Genomic DNA, 22,782 nt, shown 5'->3' with positions numbered 1-22,782 from the left:
TAGAGCTGCTGTAGGAACCAGCAGTCCCACTCCTGGGCATGTGTCTAGAGAAAACTATAATTCAAAAAGACACATGTACCCCAGTGTTTGCAGCACTATGCACAGGAGCCAAGATACTGAAACAACCTAAATGTACATTAACAGAGGAATGTGATAAGATGTGTGGTGTATACACATACACACACACACATATATATATATGTACAACGGAATACTACTCAGCCCTAAAAAATAAAGAAATAATGCCATTTGCAGCAGTAAGCCTGGACCTAGAGATTATCATACAAGTGAAGTAAGTTACTTAGAGAAATATAAATATCATATGATATCATGTATATGTGGAATCTAAAATATTATAAAAATGACCTTATCTATGAAATAGAAACAGACTCACAGACATAAAAGACCAATTTATGGTTACCAAAGGGGAAAGGTGGGAGGGGTAGATTAGAAGTTTGGGATTAACAGATACACACTATTATATATAAAATAGATAAGGTTCCACTGTATAGCACAGCCAACTATAGTCAATATCCTGTAATAAGCCATAATGGAAAATAATATGAAACAAATATATATATATATATAGTATAAAACTGAATCACTTTGCTATAATCAGAAACTAACACAATATAGTAAATTAACTATACTTCAATTAAAAAAAAAGATCACAAGTCTCTCTTGCATAAAAGTGGTATTTCAGCATTCACCATTCATTCCTTTGACTTTTTTTCTAGACCATCTATGAAAATGAAAACATCCCTGAGAAGGAAAAGTTGAGGGCATGCTAAAGAATCAAAGTCTCAATGAGATAGAAAATTATACTAGCCACAATATTTTCATGGTATGTGAGGTGATTAAGCACCTTCAGAGATATAGTCTCACTTGGTGCTCACTAACAAACACATGACCCAGAAAAGGAGGAAATATTTTTGGTATTATCATATCCACTTTACAGATAAGATACTAGATGATGAGAAATATTTATCCCCATCCCAATTCCCATCCTATTCAAAGTAAAAAGCTGAACACAGACCCAAACTCAGACTTCTGCCGCACAAGTATGGAGCTGGCCCCGGTCAAAGTCATTCTTACTTGTCCCTCTCCCTTGTCTTCCCAACTTCCCATTTCTGGTCAGACCCCAAATTATTTGCTCAAGGATCCCAACCATGCCTGTGTCCCAAACCCTCACCTTCCTGAAGGAGTATGCTCTGCCGGCCTCAAGGTAAGTCAATGAATCCCAGAGGAGGTGTTGGGATAAGGAAGGAACTTTATTCAGGAGTCAGTTGACCAAGAAGAAGGCAAACTAGCACCTCAAAATAACCATCTTGTCAGGGCCTGGTTGCCAGGTTCTTTTATGGAAGAGAAGTTGGGGGAGGTGAGGAAACAAAGTAAAAAGACTAGTCAGTCCTTGCAAATGTGCCATAGAATGGCAAGCCTTGGGCAGGGAAATGTGTCAGTGTCACTTCTTTACATTCCTTCACAGGTGAGCAGCTCAGGTTATCTCCCTGAGGCAGGTCATTAAGTATGCTTACAAAAGTGGCAAGATGACAGTTAAAGTCACAGAAGCAGATCCAGCATAAATTCAAAATTAACCCTCCCCCTCTCTGCCCCAGCAAGTCCACTCTACACAATTGAAAATAACAATATTTACTATGAGCACCTACTATGTGCTAGGCCCTGGCCTTAGGATACAGCAATACAGGATTAGATCCAAAGGTCCTTCTTCCAAATCAGGACTCCCATATTTGGTTATCCACCAGAATCCCACAGATCTTTATTTCAATGGTGAAAGCAGTAATAGTGATGTCTAAAAGTTATGGAGAATTGAGAATGTGTGAGGCACTATTCTAGGCATTTTACTTATGCTAACTCATCCAATCCTCATAATATCCCTATGAGATAATTTTCATATTTAACAAATGAGAAAACCGAATCCAAGAGAGATTGCCCAGCAAGGCTGCACATCTACTAAGTGGCCGAGCAGATATACACACAGGTGGCCTGGCCCTGTAGTCCCCACTCTGAACTATTACACTATGCTAAGAACCAGCAGAAGAAGTAGAAGGGAAATAAGATTCTATTCAATAGGTAGGTATTAATTTAATACTATGGCTTCCCTGGTATAGAATCAGCTGGTAAAGAATCTGCCTGAAATGCAGGAGTTGTTGTTCTTCAGTCCTAAGTCAAGTCTGATTTTTTGTGACCCCATGAACTGCAACACACCAGGCTTTCCTGTCTTTCACTATCTCCCTGAGTTTGTTCAAACTCTTGTCTGTTGAGTCAGTGATGCCATCCAACCATCTCGTCCTCTGTCGCCTCCTTCTCCTCTTGCCCTCAATCTTTCCCAACATCAGGGTCTTTTCCAATGAGTCAGTTCTTCACATCAGGTGGCCAAAGTATTGGAACTTCAGCTTCAGCATCAGTCCTTCCAAAGAATATTCAGGATGGATTTCCTTTAGGATTGAATGTTTTGATCTCCTTGCTGTCCAAGGGACTCTCAAGAGTCTTCTCCAGCACCACAGTTTGAAAGCATCAATTCTTTGGCAATTAGCCTTCTTTATGGTCCTTCATTATGGTCTATATCTGACAACTGGCAGGAGACTGCCTGCCAATGCAGATGTGGGTTTGGTCCCTGAGTCAAGAAGATCCCCTGGAGAAGGAAATGGCAACCCACTCCAATAGTTTTGCCTGGGAAATTCTATGGACAGAAGAGCCTGGTGGGCTACAGTCCATGGGGTTGCAAGAGAGTCGAACATGACTCAGCAACTAAATCACCACTATGTGCTCAGAATAAGGAGTTAGAGATGAATGTAAACACCTCCAGGCAGGAGCTTCCTTCCTCTACTTGCCTTGAAAGACAAGGCCAGCTCATGTAAACACACCTCCAACAGAGATGATGGCCCAGCAGGTAGGGCCTCATGCCTCCAAGTCCAGTCACCCTCTCTCTACACACTCCCTTCACCCTGCCCTTCCTTTCTGACCCTCATCCACACTGCACTCTGGATGCCAATAGTCAGCTAAGGCCTCCTTGGTCTCATGACACTTTGACTTTGTGTCTCTAGCCCAACCTAGCACTCCCTCTGTGACGATTTCAACACTGCCTAATTTGGATAATAGGTCAGCCCCTTCCCAAGCTAACCTCTATTATCCCCCATCTGGGAATGGGTTAAGATGCCAGTTTAGAGTTCATAGCAATCTGCAGGATATGCATGCTTGATCCACTTTTGCCTCTTTGATTCATCTTTATTTGTTGATTCCTTCAACAAGTAATGTGCATGACTATGTGCCAGGCCACATGCAAAGTGGTTTAATTTATATGCATCATTCCTTTAAATCCTCCCAAGACCGCCATTAAGTTTTTATTACCTCCATTTTAGAAGGGAATGGCAATACACTCCAGTATTCTTGCCTAGAGAATCCCATGGATAGAAGAGGCTGGCAGGCTACAGTCCATGGGGTCGCCAAGAGTCAGACATGATGAGTGACTGAGCACACATGCACGCATGCACCACCACTTCATGTATTAGGACACTGAACTCTTGGCACTTTAATCAAATTCTTTGGGAACCAGTTGCTAGTCTGTGAGCTCCTAGAAGCTATATTTATCTTTCACTTTTCTGCCCCAGGCCTTCAGCAGACGGCCAGCAAACAGTTGTTGAATTGCACTGGATTAACCACAAGCCAGTTGGGCATTCCTTGCAGCCTGCCTCCTAGTAATACTCACTGTAGCTCTTGTTGTTCTGAGAGCCCTCTCCCATTCATATTCACACAACAGACACTGACATGAATGGCACCTGCTTTACCAGTGGCCACCGCATACTACCAGGGCTTCGCAAGCTGGGGATGGTTAGAAAGCTCACTATGCCCACATCTCCCACAGAATGGAACCAAAAGCAATTATCCAGGGTTAAGGGGTGAGCGCGCAAGCAGTGAGAGCCCCTGCCAGCCAGGTCTGGGTGAGCTCTTTCAGCCTGGGTACCTGGAAAAATCACGCCCACGATATCTGCTCCTTCTCATTGCCCTGGAGGCTTCGATGGCTGTCAGCTCTCTGTCCTGACAGACCCTGATGATAATGAGCCAGTAATACCTCTCTGGAGGCCTTGCTAAGTCATCAGACCCCAGGATGGTACCATCTGCCGTGGGGAAGAACGCCCAGAGATGCTGATCCTAAGGCAACAGCCTTACAAAGGGATTTTAGCCTGGGACTCATGCCAGACACAGAGGCACTTAAAGTCAGGCCTGACCTGACACTGCAGGGTTTAAAATTCAGAGCCAATAGACCAAGTGCCCCCAAGGAGAAAAGCAAATGATTTTCTGAAGACAGTGGGACCTGCTGTTTCCTCTGAGGAACCCATTAATGAAATGATCATAAAAATAAAGTATCATTAAAAGAACACATTTAGAACAATTGTTCCCTGCAGCACGTTGTAATCCCTATAACTCTCAGGGAACAGCTTTGAGCTCTGCAGAGCCGCCCCCACGCAAGACGCAATCTGTCTGCCGCAGAGGAGAGTGAGTCAGCCTGCAGCAGGGGGGAGGGAGGGAAGGACAGCCTCCACACTCCCCACCGTAACTCAGCAACTCTTCTGAGTTTTCTTGCAAAGTGAGTTTTTAACCCTGGTGTTGGAGAAGACTCTTGAGAGTCCCTTGGACTGCAAGGAGATCCAACCAGTCCATCCTAAAGGAGATCAGTCCTGGGTGTTCATTGGAAGGACTGATGCTGAAGCTGAAACTCCAATACTTTGACCACCTTATGGGAAGAGTTGACTCATTGGAAAAGACGCTGATGCTGGCAGGGATTGGAGGCAGGAGGAAAAGGGGGCGACAGAGGATGAGATGGCTGGATGGCATCACCAACTTGATGGACATGAGTTTGAGTAAACTCCGGGAGTTTGTGATGGACAGGGAGGCCTGGCGTGCTGCGATTCATAGGGTCACAAAGAGTCGGACACGACTGAGTGACTGAATTGAACTGAACTGAACAGGTCACTTCTCTCTGTTTCAAAAGAGAGAGTATTTCAGAGGTTTCCAAATGATGAGGATAGTGGCCTGCCTCAGAAGCAATTGTACCCTTCCCCTAGCAGGAATGATGTCCACTCATGTCCTCCACAGTCTGGGTTTCCGAATGCAAAACTCTAGATACATCCTTGACCCCTCATATTTGTCTATCCCTGGTGTCTTCTATATCCCCAGTTATAAACTGAACTGAGTCAGACTTATACACACTGCATGCATTCATCCATCCATTCACTGATGCTTATTGAGTAGGATGTCATGCTAAGTGCCATGCCAGGTGTTAGGGAATTGGGGCTGTGCAGGTTGACAAATGGCAGCCTCTTGGGTCAGGTCCATTCAGCCATTTTCCTCTATCGCCCCTTCTCTGATGGCCCAGACAGTAGTGTTCCTGCAATGCAGGAGACCTGGGTTTGATCCCTGGGTCAGGAAGATCCCCTGGAGAAGGGAATGGCAGCCCACTTCAGTAATCTTGTCTGGGAAATCCCATGGACAGAGGAGCCTGGCTGGCTTCAGTCCATGGGGCCGCAAAGAAGTCAGACATGACTGGGCAATTAAAACTTCCACTTCCACTTCCCCTTCACACAGCAGGAAAGAGGGATGCCTTCCAGGTGAATAGACAAAGCTGGACACTGGCAGGTCAACTGAGATTGGAGGAGCTCCTGACTGCTCCCAGCTCACTGTCTGCTTGAGTTACTGTCCCTAGAGGCTCTGACCCAGGAGCAGCCCGTGAGGGGCCAGGCCAGGAGCAGAGATGAGGATGCATCACACAGCCCTTTGTGGACGGAGTACACAGCTAAGCTGGACAGAGGCAGTCCAATTTCCGCCTGGCTCTCACAGTGGACAGAGAGGCTGACTTCACCTATGACGGCCAGCCTCCCACGCTTCCCCTAGCTGTGGCTGCGGGACATTCTGGGTCCTGACCATATTGGGACTGTGCTCTGAGTCCCTCCCCCTGGGACTCCCCGGAGGAGTCCTCCGCACCTCCTGGGTTCATGGACTACTGATAGAGCCTACCCTTCTCTATGTCACTCCCTCCTACTTTTTGCCTACCTGATTGATCCCTCTCCAAACTTTCCACCAAGCCCTCAGGAGGCAGTCGGCTCAGTGATCTAACTCTGTCATTGTCCCTCTCCTATTTCCTTAGTCATGTCTATTGCTCTCTCCTTAACACCCCGAAAATGTGTCTCTTACCTAAAATGGTAATAGTCAGGAAATTTTCAAGAGATGCTCCATGTCCACACTGTGGAGGGAGCAACTATGACCTCCGGGTTGAGGGACAGCACTTCTGGGTGGTTGCAGACAGCAACCATCTTCTTACACACCCACCTTTCTCCAAGCAGCTCCTCAAGCCCCTTTCCTCACTGGCAGGTCTTCCCTCACTGCAGACATGGGCCTTCTCAAAATTCAGTCTAGTCATGACATTTCTCTGCTTAAAAACCCATAAATGAGGCCACAGAGCACAGTGGCTAAGATCATGGTCCCTGAAGCTGGACTGACTGGTTTAAAATCCTGACTCTCTCATTACTACCCAGGGGGACCCTGTGAAAGTGACTTCACTTCTCTTGGCCTTGGTTTCCTTATCTGTAAAATGGGTTTTGTAGTAGTATCTGTCTCACTAAGAATTGCTTGAGGACTTTCCTGGTGGTCCCGTGGTTAAGAATCCACCTGCCTTCATGGATTAGAAGAATCAATGTTGTGAAAATGAGTATAATACCCAAAGCAATCTATAGATTCAATGCAATCCCTATCAAGCTACCAACGGTATTTTTCACAGAACGAGAACAAATAATTTCACAATTTGTATGGAAATACAAAAATCCTTGAATAGCCAAAGTAATCTTGAGAAAGAAGAATGGAACTGGAGGAATCAACCTGCCTGACTTCAGGCTCTACTACAAAGCCACAGTCATCAAGACATTATGGTACTGGCATAAAGATAGAAATATAGATCAACAGAACAAAATAGAAAGCCCAGAGATAAATCCACATACCTATAGACACCTTATCTTCAACAAAGGAGGCAAGAATATACAATGGAAAAAAGACAATCTCTTTAACAAGTGGTGCTGGGATAACTGGTCAACCACTTGTGAAAGAATGAAACTAGAACACTTTCTAACACCATACACAAAAATAAACTCAAAATGGATTAAAGATCTAAATGTAAGACCAGAAACTATAAAACTCCTAGAGGAGAACATAGGCAAAACACTCTCCAACATAAATCACAGCAAGATCCTCTATGACCCACCTCTCAGAATATTGGAAATAAAAGCAAAACTAAACAAATGGGACCTAATGAAACTCAAAAGCTTTTGCACAACATAGGAAACTATAAGCAAGGTGAAAAGACAGCCTTCAGAATGGAAGAAAATAATAGCAAATGAAGCAACAGACAAAGGATTAATCTCAAAAATATGCAAGCAACTCCTGCAGCTCAATTCCAGAAAAATAAATGACCCAATCAAAAAATGGGCCAAAGAACTAAACAGACCTTTCTCCAAAGAAGAAATACAGATGGCTAACAAACACAAGAAAAGATGCTCAACATCACTCATTATCAGAGAAATGCAAATTAAAACCACAAAGAGGTACCACTACATGCCAGTCAGAATGGCTGCTATTCAAAAATCTACAAGCAATAAATGCTGGAGAGAGTGTGGAGAAATGGGAACCCTCTTAAACTGCTGGTGGAAATGCAAACTAGTACAGCCACTATGGAGAACAGTGTGGAGATTTCCTTAAAAAACTGGAAATAGAACTGCCATATGACCCAGCAATCCCACTCCTGGGCATACACACCAAGGAAACCAGATCTGAAAGACATACGTGTACCCCAGTGTTCATCGCAGCACTGTTTATAATAGCCAGGACATGGAAGCAACCTAGATGCCCATCAGCAGATGAATGGATAAGAAAGCTATGGTACATATACACCATGGAAGATTACTCAGCCATTAAAAAGAATACATTTGACTCAATTCTAATGAGATAGATGAAACTGGAGCCCATTATACAGAGTGAAGTAAGCCAGAAAGATAAACACCAATACGGTATACTAAGGCATATATATGGACTTTAGAAAGATGGTAACGATAACCCTATATGCAGGACAGAAAAAGAGACAGAGATGTACAGAACAGACTTTTGGACTCTGTGGGAGAAGGTGAGAGTGGGATGATCTGAGAGAACAGCATTGAAACATGTACTTTATCAAGTGTGAAACAGATCGCCAGCCCAGGTTGGATGCATGAGACAAGTGCTCAGGGCTGGTGCACTGGGAAGACCCAGAGGGATGGGATGGGGAGGAAGGTGGGAGGGGGGATCAGGATGGGGAACACATGTAAATCCATGGCTGATTCATGTCAATGTATGGCAAAAAAACCACTACAATATTGTAAAGTAATTAGCCTCCAACTAATAAAAATAAATGAAAAAATAAATAAATAAATAAAATCAGCTTGAACATCTGGAAAAAAAAAAAAAAAAGAATCCACCTACCAATGCAGGAAACACTGGTTTGATCCCTGGTGCAGGATAATTCCACATGCCATGGAGCAGCTAAGCCCATGCACCACAACTACTGAAGCCCCTGGGCCCTAGAACCTGGGCTCTGCAACAAGAGAAACCACGGCAATGAGAAGCCCATGTACCAAAGTAGAGTAGCCCCCACTCAAAGCAACTAGAGAAAACCCTTAGATGGCAACAAAGACCCGGTGCAGCCAAAAATAGATAAATAAATAGATGAATAAAAAAAATTTAAAGAACTGCTTGAAAGAATGATTGAGGTTAATACTGAGCTTAGAACAACATCTGGCACCAAGTCTTCTGTAAGTTTTTATTAAATAAGAGGGATGGCTCCCCACTACCTATCATTTAAAACCCAAGTTCCATAAATGTCTCACAGAGTCTTCACCATCTGCTCCACTGACCTTTCCCATCTCACAGCCCCACACCAGCAGGCAGAGCTTCAGACACTGAGCAGACCCTGAATATACCTTGGCCTGATCACATTTCTGTCTCTATCTCCCTCCTAACATCATCTATTTGGGGGCTTTTCTTCTGCCTGGAAAGTTTGTCCCCACTAAATCTTGGCCTAAGCGCCCATGACTCTGCTCATCCCCGGCCCACACTGGGTTTGATGGCTTCTCCATGTGCTCATATGGCTCCTGTTTTTCACCGCCTGGCACTTCCTAGGCTGCATTCTAATTGCTTATTTCTCATTAGCCTAAAAACCAGCCAGTTATCTCAGCCTGTTTCATGATGCTTATTACCTAGTTGGTGCTCAATGGATATCTGATGAAAGAACAGATGTCTGAGTTGTATACTACATCAATCCTCAGCCATATTCTCAAGCCCCCAATTATTCCAGATACACCCACTGCTTGGACACCGCTCTCAGTGCCAAAAGGAGGGTTCGTTTCTTCCAAGGATATCCAAACTCCAGAAGGATAAGCAGGGTGGTTGTGGCAGGGGCAGAGCCTCAGGGAAGGGGTGCAGGCTGAGTCTCGTTGACCAAGAGGTGGCAACAACAAACAGAGTTGAATCTCATCTTCCAAATGGCAGTTTTCCAGAGAGCACAGAACCCTGCAATGCTAAGGGAAGGAATCCTGGACCACTGATGGGATCAGAGCCCTGGCCATCCCACTGACCTGTGGGATAGACTTCCTGCCTCTCTGGGCCTCAGTTTCCTCATCTGTAAGATGAGTGTGTGTGCTTCATTCTCAGTCCTGTCTGACTCTTTGCGACCCCATGGCCTATAGCCTGCCAGGCTCCTCTGTCCATGGAATTCTCCATGAAAGAATAATGGAGTGGGTAGCCATTCCCTTCTCCAGGAGATATTCCTGACCCAGGGATTCAACCTGGGTTTCCTGCATTGCAGGTGAATTCTTTACCATCTAAACCACCAGTGAAGTCTAGCATTTAGTGAACACTGGCTGAATAAGTAATTTGCTAACTTAATGATACATCTTCTGAGCATTTATGAGTGCTCAGACAAGGGTGCTAGATGCCAGTGATAATATTTAGGGTGTTCTGGTTTATCAACCACAAAGGTAGCTTTCAAAAGCCAGGATGTCAGAATTTGCTGATAGACACACAAGTAACTACCTAGTCACCTTCCTTATGCACCTGAGGGCCTTTCCACTGAGAAATATACATGTTCTTAATTCTCTTCTCTCTAGTGACTCGTACCTCATACCTTCACAGAGCCTTGGTCCCATCACTGATGTTAAAAAACAAAAAATCAAATCTGAAAGGAAATGCAAAAGAGAAGAGTCTATCAAATTGACCCACCTCTCTTTGGACCGTCTGCCCAGTGTAAGTCTGAGTCTGGCCTTGTGGACCCAGCCTACTTTTCATGACTAGCTTTTATCTAAACAGACTCCCCTGACTGTCTATTCTGAAGTATGCAGTGTTGCTGCTCCTTTCATGACTTCCAGGAATAGAAGACTTGAGCACTCACCTCCTCCTTCCCCTTCTTCTCCTGCATAAGCTTTCCATCATGTGTAATCATCACCATCATAACCACACTGGCCACAGTCAACAAAGCCCTTATGTCATTTCACTTGCATCTTCCCTCAGTTGTCAGTGGAGAACCAAGACTGCCAGTGGCCCTGTACCCCAATCTCCCCCACAACAACATCCATTCCCAGACCACCACTAGACTTCCGTTGACAGAGTGGCTCACTGATGTGGTAAAGTGTCCCAGACAGATGAAGAGTGGCAGGAGTCAGGAAAGGTGACAGGAGGATGGGCAGAAAGCTAAAAGCCAAAGTTCAATGCCAATGGTTGGTGGAGATAACAGGACCCATTCAGAAACCTGTATCTACCTCTTTGGGTATCATTTCCGACTTGGGGCTTTCTTGATGTCATACTAAGGTCAAGTCTTAGAATAAATGTTGAGAGCAGCACTTCCTTTACCTCCAGACACCAGATGGTGCCAGATACAGATTGCTGTTGGCCACAAGTCACTCTAATAACTTAGAGAAGAACCCCAACAACACTCTGACAGGTAATCAACCCCCAACTACAAAAGAATAGTGCCCCATTTGTGTTTAACTGTTTTTGCAAGCTGAAAACCCATTTTCCCCATAGAATTATTTGCTTATAAAAGATGACTAGGTTCCAAAACCACCTATAAAACATTTCTATCCCACTAAATAGCTGAAATGGTACACATTAGCAAAAAGAAAAAACCACTTGGGGGGAGGTGTGAGTGTGTGGGAGAGGGCGAGGGTGGGATGTTTTGAGAGAACAGCATCGAAACATGTATATTATCAAGGGTGAAACAGATCACCAGCCCAGGTTGGATGCATGAGACAAGTGCTTGGGGCTGGTGCACTGAGAAGACCCAGAGGGATGGGGTGGGGAGGGAGGCGGGAGGGGGGATCGGGATGGGGAATACATGTAAATCCATGGCTGATTCATGTCAATGTATGGCAAAAACCACTACAATATTGTAAAGTAATCAGCCTCCAACTAATAAAAATAAATGAAAAAAAAAAAGAAAAGAAATTAATACCCCAAAGTGATTCTAAATAACGAGTAAAATTAGATGGAGAGTTCCTTAAGGGCATGGAGTATTCTTATTGAATTATTTTTCTGCCTTCCTGGTCTCAGCTCACAGCCCACCATTGAACAGTTTCACTCATTGAATTCCTGTGCTTGAGAATAAAATCCACTTGTGTGAATTTTCCAAACTGACTTCCAGGACTTTATATCCTGGTTGTCCCAATTGTCTAATATCAGTTCAGATCTAGAACTTTCCTTTCCTTTATACAGATACATTGGTGGCAATATTCATGAGTTTATTATTATTAAGGTTTCTCTTTTTTTTTTTTTTTTGGTGAACAAATCAACTAAGCAAATTAAAAGAGGAAAAGGAGGAGACAAAAAAGAAGTTAGTGAATGAGGGAGATTTTCCTAAGGTATCTGGGCAAGAAGAGAAATAGTCTTAAGCTAGAAGAAGAAAGACACAAAAGAATGGATGAGAAGGGGAGAAGAAGGAAGAGAGAGAAGAGAAAAATTCAGACAAGACAGGGAAAGTGAACAGGATATGGCATGCTCTTCCTAGGATGGGAAAGAAAGGCAGTGACCAAGAAGAGATGTGAGAGGGGACACTCCCAGTCTCCAGCTCTCAAGCTGCACCTTCTCCAGGGCAGACTATCCATGCCTGCTGGGATTTGAATGCACCTATGTGGCTGGGCCAGGGGCCAGGGTTATTATTTAGAAGTTTCTTTACAAGTACATATATTTGCTTAATGAAGTAAATTAGAGAAGACCAACCTCCAGGTGATAGATCTTCTATTGACATTTTGCAAAAGTAAAGATGGAAGATCTCATCACCTTCGGTTTTCTGCCTACATGATGGGAGACTCAGAGGCCAACAAAGGCTTACAAATCCCAGCTTCATGTTTCCTCACTCAACAACCTTGGCAAAGTTACTTTACCTTTATCAGCATCAGTTTCTCCATTTATCAAATGGAAAAAGTATAACTTCCTCAAGGACATGAGGATTTAAAGCAGTCAGTCGGTCAGTTCAGTCGCTCAGTCATGTCTGACTCTTTGCAGCCCCATGGACTGCAGCATGCCAGGCTTCCCTGTCCATCACCAACTCCTGGAGCTTACTCAAACTCATGTCCATCAAGCCGGTAATGCCATCCAACCATCTCATCCTCTGTAGTCCCCTTCTCCTCCTGCCCTCAATATTTCCCAGCATCAAGGTCTTTTCCAATGAGTCAGTTCTTCACATCAGGTGGCCAAAGAATTGGAGTTTCAGCTTCAGCATCAGTCCTTCCAATGAACACCCAGGACTGATTTCCTCCACGATTGGCTGGTTGGATAACCTTGCAGTCCAAGGAACTCTCAAGAGTCTTCTCCAACACCACAGTTCAAAAGCATCAATTCTTCAGCACTCAGCTTTCTTTACAGTCCAACCCTCACATCTATACATGATTATTGGAAAAACTATAGCTTTGACTAGATGGACCTCTGTTGGCAAAGTAATGTCTCTGCTTTTTAATATGCTGTCTAGGTCGGTCATAGCTTTTCTTACAAGGAGTGTCTTTTAATTTCATGGCTGCAGTCATCATCTGCAGTGATTTTAGAGCCCCCCAAAATAACGCAGTAATGTGTGTAAATGGCCAGACTCAGTGCTTGACATCTGGAGCAGTCTCAGACATGGTAGCAATCATTTTTCTGAATATTATAGGACTCCTGTTAGTGTTTGTTGTTGTTTAGTCGCTAAGTCGTGTCTGACTCTTTTGTGACCTCATGGACTGTAGCCTGACAGGCTCCTCTGTCCATGGAATTTCCCAGGCTTGAATACTGGAGTGGGTTTCCATTTCTTTCTCCAGGGGAATCTTGGCACATTCTTTATCACTGAGCACCAGGAAGCACTGTTAGTGTTACAAGACCATTAAGGTTACAGTCACCAAGTCACCACATGTGAGGAATCAACTGTGGTCCATGAAGAGACTCACTGGACATTACCAAGCGGGATGACTGGCAGATGAAGAAATAGCACAGGAGAGGCTGCTAGCTGGGAACTGAGCACAAATTCTCTTCATGACCCAGGTCTGCAGAACAAGACAGTCCTCCCAGCACCAGAGCTCATCGGGAAGATGTACATTCAACAGGTTGGGACAGGGGATGTTGGCCATACTCCCCAGCAACCAACCTACTTCCTGCTTGCGGGTATTTCCTCTTTTGTGGGTCTTCATAGGAGAGCATCCACCCCATTCACATTGCAGAAACCAGTGAAGACATATCACTCAGAATTATGATTAAAGTATCTTGTGCTCCCTACCTCCTGACCCACCAGGACCAAGCTGGTCCCCTCCTGTTTGCCAAGCCTGCTTCTCCAGCTTCCCAGTGAGCTGTAAGCCCCAGGGTCTGTTTCTGTTATTTACACACAAAGGAACCCTTGTTGTTGTTTAGTCGCTCAGTCATGTCAGACTCTCTGTGACCCCATGGACTGTAGCCCTCCAAGCTCTTCTGTCTATGGGATTTCCCAGGCAAGAATACTGGAGTGGGTTGCCATTTCCTACTACAGAGCATCTTCCCAACCCAAGGAATCGAACCCACATCTCCTGCATCTCCCACTTGGCCGGCAGATTCTTTACCACTGGGCCACCTCGAAAGCCCACACAGGAGTCAAATCTGGCATGAAGTCAGTGATGATCTTTGTCTCATCATCAGATCACTTCCCCACTCAGAGACTACAGCTCCTCCATCCTACCCTAAGCAGAATGTTTCATACCCCACCCAAATCAAGAACCACCAACCCTTTCCTCCATATCTCAGGTGCCTGGATCCATTACCTCCCAGACAGCCTTTCTGATCTTAATAAGCTTTGATTTGGGGCAAGTTCCTTCCCATTTACAACAAAATACCATCTGGCTGCTTGAAACTTCCACACATTAAACTTACTGGCTCAATAAATTTTTAGAGAGCACCTACTTTGTCATAGGACTAAAACATAAGAGAGTTCCTGCTTTTCTGGAGGTTTGCATTCTTATGTGGTAATAATGAAAAACAAGAACAGAAAACAGATTTTGAGGACATAGGTGGGTATGTTTCTAAGCTCTTTGCAGGAAAACACTCATTTCATGCTTAAAACTACCCTATGAGGGGCTTCTCCAATGGCTCAAGAGGTAAAGAATCTGCCGGCAATGCAAGAGATGCAGGAGATGTGGGTTCAATCCCTGGGTCAGAAGATCCCCTGGAGGAGGAAATGCCAACCCACTCATCTTCTTGCCTGGAGAATCCCATGGTCAGAGGAGGCTGGCGGGCTAGAGTCCATGTGGTCACAAAGAGTCAGACACAACTGGGAAACTGAGCATAAGCTCACCCTGTGAAGCTCACTATCTCCCATTTATAGATGAGGAGACGGAGGGGATGAGGAGTTCAGAAAGGTCAGCAAACATGCCTAAAGTCAAGTGCTTAGGAAGAGACAAGACTGGGCTCTGAACCAGGAAGTCAGACTCTACTGCCTAGTAGCCTAGTTATCATTCACCAAGGCATACTGCCTCTCAAAACCGCCCAGAAACAAGTAAATATCAGTATTCAGTTGCTTTCATGTGTTGTGAAGAAAAACACAGCAGGGAGAGGAGTATAGGAGAAAGGATGATGGGCTGATATTTTTTCCAGACACTCAGGGAAGACTTGTTAGAGGAACTGCTGGGAACCAAGTGGGTGAAGATGGGATTAGAGAGGTTTAGAGAACTACTTCTGGTGTACGATGTCACCTAAAACTAGTCAGTTCCACCTCTATATAAAACCTATTGCAAGATTTAAGAATAACTCTCAAGTCCCCCTTTATATTTCACACTTTTTAAAAATACTCCTATTTATTGTAGGGTTTGTGTGTGGCGAGGGTGAGTGGGGGGGTTGTTTGCTTCTTCTTTGTTCTCAAGCCTTCTAACCCTCCTGGGGGCCTGCACTGCTGCCTCTGAGTTCCTCAGATGGAAATTCTAGGGAACTTCAGGCCAGGGAATGCTGGACCAGCGTCCACAGGCAAATGTTTTCAAGTTTATCTAGAGCCTGCGTGTCTCTGAATCCCCATCATCTCTTTAGCTGCTGCATCTCATTACTCCCAGATCTTTTCCCAGGAACCGTTCTTGTTCTATATTTGAACAATTACTTTCTTAAAATCTTTGAAGTTTTTCACTTCATCATGTTAGTTTCAGTTTCAGTTTTTAATTCCAGGCCACTAAAATTATTTTCAAATCTCTGTCCTGCCATCACTGTTACTAGGTCCCTCTGAGCTTTGTCCCATCTGCTGGATTGTATAATGTTTCTTTCCTCAGTCGAGTCATATTCTTGAACAGGAAAAAGCCAAGGTCAAGGACAGAGCCCTGTGCCTCAGAGACCATCCCATGGGCTGGAAGAGGTTACTATTTGCTGCAGCAGATCTGGGTACATCTGACAACAATAACATTCAGTCAAATGGTATACAGTCTTCTCTAGCACAGCACATACTTCCTTAAGAGCCAGCACAAAGGCAATACACTCCATCCACAGTTTTCCCTGAGCTTGCAAATTAATTTCCCTGTTTTAAAAAGCAGAATGATGTTCATTTCCTGTATCTTCTTCCTGTAGGATTTGATCACTGCATCCACTTCAAAATATAGGCATACCTCACAGATGCTGAGGGTTTGGTCCGACTACCACAAAAAAGTGAATATTGCAATAAAGCCAGTCACACACAATTTTTTTTTTTTTTTTTTTTGGTTTCCCATTATGTTTACACTATACTGAAGTCTATTAAGTGTGTAAGAGCACTGTGTCTTAAAAAACAATGTACATACCTTATCTACTGAACAGCCCAGGGAGCTATACTCAGTATCTTATGATAACTTATAATGGTAAAGAACCTGAAAAATAATTGAATCCCTTTGCTGTACACTTGAAACTAACACATCAATGTAAATCAACTATAAATGTGTCAATCACTCAGTCATGTCCGACTCTTTGTGACCCCATGGACAGTAGCCTACCAAGCTCCTCTGTCCGTGGAACTCTCCAGATAAGAATACTGGAGTGGGTTGCCGTTCTTTTATCCAGGGGATCTTTCCTACCCAGGGATTGAACCTGGATCTTCTGCATTGCAGGCAGAAGCCCAAATTAACTATATTTCAACTTAAAAATAAATAAAATTTTAAAAATAACTAAAAAAGCAATGTGCGTACCTTAATTTAAAAACAGTTTATTGCTAAAACACATGTTAACCATCATTTCATAACATGGAGCTGGCAATCTTCAATTTGTAAAAGCTGCAGTATTTGCAGAGCACAATAAAGTCAAGCACAATAAAATGAGGGATACCTATGTTCAGAATCTCTTTAAGAAATTTTTTTTTTAAATATGATCTTTATCAATAGCCTGCTTATCTGCCTGCAGCTCTCTGCTATTTCTCACTGTTACCCGCAATACTCTAAAGTCATAGCTCCATATCTCTTCAGCAGAGCTCCCCACTGCTTTGCCTGGCTTGACAGAAGCCTGACTCTTTTTTAAATTTCCATTCTCCCTCTGGAGAAAAGGAAATGTGCACCAGACCCTTTTTGAAACACACTGGGGAATAAATATGCATGAATAAATGCAAGAAGAGAACCACAAGAGAAGATTCATTTTTTAAAATCTTGAATCAGCTGCTCTACAGAGTGAGGATTTCTGGATCCAAGCAAGGTTTCAAAAGTCTTTTCTATTAAGCTCAGCAATTTTTAGAAGCCAGCCGTGTCTATCAAGCTTTTTTCTAAGTATTGAATATAATAATCTTTCTTCTTCTTTCAAAGATCTTCCTGCAGGAAGCAGCCTGAGTGGGAAGACCGGGGTGGGGGGAAGCCCACACATCAGGTGCCAGACGTGGCCTCTCCCTGAGTTGGGTCTGGTCTGTTTTGAGTCACTGGGCAACTTCATGTCACCACCTCCATACCCACCACCAGCTCACCTCTGCCTTCACGTGGTCTGTCTTCAAGGAACTTGTTAGAGGTGTTAAAGCAAAGGGTTGATATGAATCTGAGTCAATAGCTGAACATTTCCCCTCAACTGAAAACATTTACATGAAAGAAAAAGAAAAAGATAGCATAGTTACCTGATTAAAACCTCATCGCCATCATGTAAGCAAGACCTGAAAACAGACAACTTCAGAGCAGTAAACGCTGCTTTCTCCTGATTATTTTAGGGTTTTGTGGGAAATGATGCTTTTAGAAAAACCATAAAAAATGATAACACTTAATGCTAGTGAGCACAGGGCAAAATTAATGAACTCATGTACTGCTTGTCACAAGATATACTAGTACAATCATTTTGGATTGTTAACGCAAAGCATTTGTTGGAAAAAATTCACAACTTTTGGCCTAGTCATCCACAGCATTAAAAAGTCGACCTTGCACAGTCCCAAGTATATATCATACACTGAAAATATCTGTTGAAAAGCTAAATAGATGCAGCAGCCTGATGATTTAATAACTTTACATGAACAAGATGGAATATTACACAGAAATTAAAATTATAATAGAAAGTCTATAAAATATGAAGAAGACTTCATAGTATAAAATTAATATACATTTCAAAATAATATTCAAATTGATTGCAATTAAATAGATATGTGTATGCATGAGGAAAAATAATATGGAAAAATAGAAATAGTTGAGCAAAGTGAGAAGGTTGGGAAGAAGGCAGGCCTCCAGAATATGGAAGCTCCAAAACATTGGATGCTGGATAAACTGACTGGTGTGTTTGCCCCTTGTCCATCTACCGCTTCCCACAAGCTGAGAGAATGTCTGCCCCTAATCATTTTCTTAAAGAGCAGATTTAAGTATGCCCTAACAGGAGATGAAATGAAGAAGATTTGCATGCAGCATTTCATTAAGATCAAAGGCAAAGTCCACACCAATACAACCTACCCTACTGCTTTTATGAATGTCATCAGCGTTGATAAGACTGGAGAGAATTTTCATTTGATCTATGACACCAAGGATCGCTTTGCTGTTCATTGTATTGAGAGAGTCAATTCCTAGGCATGTTGATAAGAAGTCCAGGGGTCCCCAAGGAGAGAGGGGTCTGGAATTCTCAGGGAGGAAGAAAGGACAAATGTTTTTTTTCCCCTCTATATTCCTTAGGATTATGTAACAATAATGTATCCTGCTTGAGGACAGTCTCTGGAGAAAACCTTCTGGCTAATCTCGTTATCTTAAAATGTAAATTATGGGAGTGGGTCTAGTGAAGTCTTTACAACCTCCAGACATTCTTTTGACTCATTTTAATAAGTAATTAAAAAGTATATAACTCCATTGCTAACACTAGTGAGGGGGCACTCTTTCTGCCCCTCTGCCCTCTTCTGATGTCTATGTCAGAAGTTTTCTCTATCTCTTTTATACTTTAATAAAATTCTATTACACAAAAGCTTTGAGCGATCAAGCCTCATCTCTGGCCCTGGATTGAATTCTTCTCCCCCGGAGGCCAAGAATCAAGGTGTCTTTCATGGTTCAGCAGCAACCTTTTAGTATTATACCTGAGGAGGCCAAGTATAAGTTGTGCAAAGTAAGAAAGATCTTTGTGGGGATAAAAGGAATCCCTCATCTGGTGACCCATGATGCTCGCACCATCCATTACCCGAATCCCCTCATCAAGGTGAATGACACCATTCAAATTGACTTGGGGACTGGCAAGATTACTGATTTCATCAAATTTGACACTGGTAACCTGTGCATGATGATGGGAGGTGCTAACCTGGGAAGAATTTGTGTGATTACCAACCGGGAAAGACATCCAGGCTCTTTTGATGTAGTTCACGTGAAAGATGCGAATGGCAACAACTTTGCCACATGGCTCTCGAACATTTTCATTATTGGCAAAGGCAACATACGGTGGATCTCTCTTCCCCGTGGAAAGGGTATTCGCCTTACCATTGGAGAAGGAAATGGCAACCCACTCAAGTACTCTTGCCTAGAAAACTCCATGGATGGAAGAGCCTGGTGGGCTACAGTCCATGGGGTCACAAAGAATTGGACATGACTGAGTGACTTCACTTTCTTTCTATTGCTGATGAGAGAGACAAGAGACTGGCAGCCAAACAGAGCAGTGGCTAAAATGATCTCTATGTGATGTGATTGGAAAAGTCTTTGTACTTAATTAAAGATAATACCAAGTGATTAATAAAAAAAAGTGAGGAGAGTGAAGGCAATATTTATAATTTTACTAAACTTTCTCAAATCATATTGTATTTTCTTTACCACTTCAGAAGTGCTTCTTACAGAAAGAAACCTACACCACCCGTAAAGACAAGAGATAGCAAAGATCTTTGAAGTTAAATTTAAGCAATCATTTTAAAAGTCATTTTGTATAACTCTTAGAGAGTTAACTGGCCTGTGTGGAGTGGGGGATGCTGCCCTAGTGAGAAACAGTGTAGACATCACTTCAGTTCAGTTCAGTTCAGTTCAGTCACTCAGTCGTGTCCGACTCTTTGCTACCCCATGAATCACAGCACGCCAGGCCTTCCTGTCCATCACACACTCCCGGAGTTTACTGAAACTCATGCCCATCGAGTCAGTGATGCCATCCAACCATCTCATCCTCTGTCGTCACCTTCTTTTCCTGCCCTGAATCCCTCCCAGCATCAGGGTCTTTTCCAATGAGTCAACTCTTTGCATGAGGTGGCCAAAGTACTGGAGTTTCAGCTTCAGCATCAGTCCTTCCAATGAACACCCAGGACTTATCTCCTTTAGGATGGACTGGTTGGATCTCCTTGCAGTCCAAGGGACTCTCAAGAGTCTTCTCCAACACCACAGTTCAAAAGCATCAATTTTTCAGTGCTCAGGTTTCTTCACTATCCAACTCTCACATCCATACATGACCACTGGAAAAACCATAGCCTTGACTAGTCGGACCTTTGTTGGCAAAGTAATGTCTCTGCTTTTTAGTATGCTGTCTAGGTTGGTCATAACTTTCCTTCCAAGGAGTAAGCGTCTTTTAATTTCAAGGCTGCAATCACCATCTGCAGTGATTTTGGAGCCCCCAAAAATAAAGTCTGACACTGTTTCCACTGTTTCCCCATCTATTTCCCATGAAGTGATGGGACCAGATGCCATGATCTTAGTTTTCTGAATGTTGAGCTTAGAACTGTCTAAAACAGATTCCTCCTCTATATACTCAGAGTTACTTGACTTCATCTCTCAATAAAAATGAAGGTTGAGGGGCTTCCCTGGTGGCTCAGTGGCAAAAAATCTGCCTGCCTATTCAGGAGCCTCTGGTTCAATCCCTGATCCAGAAAGATCCCACATGCCTCAGAGCAACTAGGCCCACACACCACAGCTATGAGCTGTACTCTAGAGTTCTAGAACTACTGAAGCCCACACACCCTAGAGCTATGCTCGGTTACAAGAGAAGCCACTGCTGGTTGCAACTACAGAAAATCCCAGACAGTAACGAAGACCCAGCACAGTCAAAAATAAATAATTTTTTTAAAATGAAGGTTAAATAGCTACTTTGCCCCTGGATCCTCATACTGTTTCTGAAAATACAGTCACCCTGTTTTTCTAATGTGGTCACCTTACCTTCCTGGGCTAGTTCTGCACGTGTTTAACAGGACTCTTCTTCCCTTCCAGAAGGACACAAAAAAGAGTGACCCCTGTTTGACATATCACCAAGACAGAGCCGAGAGCCACGTGCAGGGCAAGAGGACTGAGATCAGGCATCTATTGGGCTTAAGGGGTTGGGAGCATCTACTGTGGCTCTCAGATGCCTTCTTCGCCCCAAAGCACATGCAAAAGCCATGATTTTAAACAGGCAATAAATAGCCAGGCTTAGTTGGTTTAGCAGTAAAGAATCCACCTGCCAATACAGAAGATGTGGGTTTGATCCCTGGGTCAGGAAGGTCCCCTACAGCAGGCAATGGCAACTCACTCCCGTGTTCTTGTCTGGAAAATCCCAAGGACAGAGGAGCCTGGCGGCCTACAGTCCATGGGGTCATGAAAGAGTTGGACATGACTGAACAACTAAACAACAACCAGGCTTAGTTAAACATGAAGGGTGTGCTGTCCAGAGGGAAAAATAGATACAAATCCTGGAGCCTAGGAGAGGAGTGTGGAAGGGAGAAGGAAATTCTTCCTAGCTCATCCTCAGTGCTGCTGGAACGACAGGTAATGAAGTGATAGGTTACATGTGAGCCTCATGTAGAAAAGGAGATACTACTGTCATGCCTGAGCACTAAGGATGGAAGGAGGGCAGTCAATCTCCCGACAGATCTCACGGCCAGGCCCCTGTATAATATCCTAGTAGTGCCTACTCTGATATTAGACAGGAGATTGGATCCACTTGCTCTGTTTTAAACCCCTACCTGCAAAGTACCAGGCACGTGACAAGTATCCTCACCTTCTAATCTCATAATAACTCTGCAGATTAAGTATTATTATCCCCCACTCTATGGATGAGGAGGCAAAAGTTCAGCAAGCTTTAAAAATTATACCAAGATGCTCACCATAGCAACAGAGTTTCAAACTAGGTCTGCCCTGCTCCCAATATGGTGGTGCCTTTTGCACTCCCCCACACTGTTTCACAAGATCCAGCAAAAGAAGAATTGGGGGTAGAAGAAGAGTTTCGTCCTTAGGAGTACCCAGGAGTTTGCTCAGAGGCTCCCGATCAAAAGCATGCTGCACTGGTTTGTGCTCAGTCTCCTGTCTTTCCAGTCTTCCCAGTCACCTTCGCTGTATCTTCTGAGTTTGGAGAGCATTTGCATAGCTTTTAATAAATAAGATTCTCTTTTTTCTACAGTAAGCATAGTAAGTTTGATATTCAAGAAAAAATGAGTAAAACTATGTCTAAAAACCAGGAAACAAGGACTTTCCTGGTGGCACAGTGGACAGAAATGCACTAGCCAATGCAGGGAACACAGGTTCAATCCCTGGTCCAGGAAGGTTCCACATGCCAGGGAGAAACTACCCCCCATGCGCCACTACTACTGAAACCCACATGCCCAGCACCCATGCTCTGCAACAAGAGAAGGCACCACAATGAGAAGCCTGCACACCGCAATGAAGAGTAGTCCCCACTCCCTGAAACTAGAGAAAGCCCATGCAAAGCAACGAAGACCCAGTACAGCCAAAAATAAATAAATATTTTTTAAAAAGATCAAAAAATCCGAAAAAAAAATAAAAAGATTAAAAAATCCAGAAACAGAGGAGACAATGAGGAAAAACATTATGGTGAATTAATTAACATAGAGCTCAATTTTCAATTTGGTTTTTAACCTATCTTAGCATA

General features: G+C 43.5%; 1 protein-coding gene across 1 annotated transcript; it reads left to right on the top strand.

Moving 5' to 3' along the window:
• Window positions 1-1,169: 1,169 nt before the first annotated feature.
• On the top strand, window positions 1,170-19,689 carry LOC122707419 (40S ribosomal protein S4, X isoform-like). The gene is made up of 7 exons (XM_043922892.1): window positions 1,170-1,225; window positions 10,203-10,338; window positions 10,948-11,032; window positions 13,597-13,716; window positions 18,166-18,530; window positions 19,018-19,424; window positions 19,556-19,689. The coding sequence occupies exons 1-7, from the start codon at window positions 1,170-1,172 to the stop codon at window positions 19,611-19,613; spliced, it is 1,227 nt and encodes a 408-aa protein (XP_043778827.1). The 3' UTR covers window positions 19,614-19,689.
• The last annotated feature ends 3,093 nt before the right edge of the window (window positions 19,690-22,782 follow it).

Source organism: Cervus elaphus, chromosome 14 (genome assembly GCF_910594005.1).
Source record: "Cervus elaphus chromosome 14, mCerEla1.1, whole genome shotgun sequence".
Taxonomy (NCBI): Eukaryota; Metazoa; Chordata; class Mammalia; order Artiodactyla; family Cervidae; genus Cervus; species Cervus elaphus.
Note: the sequence above shows the minus strand (reverse complement) of the source record. Positions and strands in the feature narration are given on the sequence as shown.

Excerpts from the sequence above, each read along its gene's own strand:
- LOC122707419 (XM_043922892.1), top strand. The coding sequence starts at position 1,170 with ATGCCTGTGTCCCAAACCCTCACCTTCCTGAAGGAGTATGCTCTGCCG. Across the intron at positions 11,033-13,596 it reads CCCCAACAACACTCTGACAG|GTCTGCAGAACAAGACAGTC; the intron begins GTAATCAACCCC and ends TTCATGACCCAG. Across the intron at positions 18,531-19,017 it reads CTGTTCATTGTATTGAGAGA|CAACCTTTTAGTATTATACC; the intron begins GTCAATTCCTAG and ends ATGGTTCAGCAG.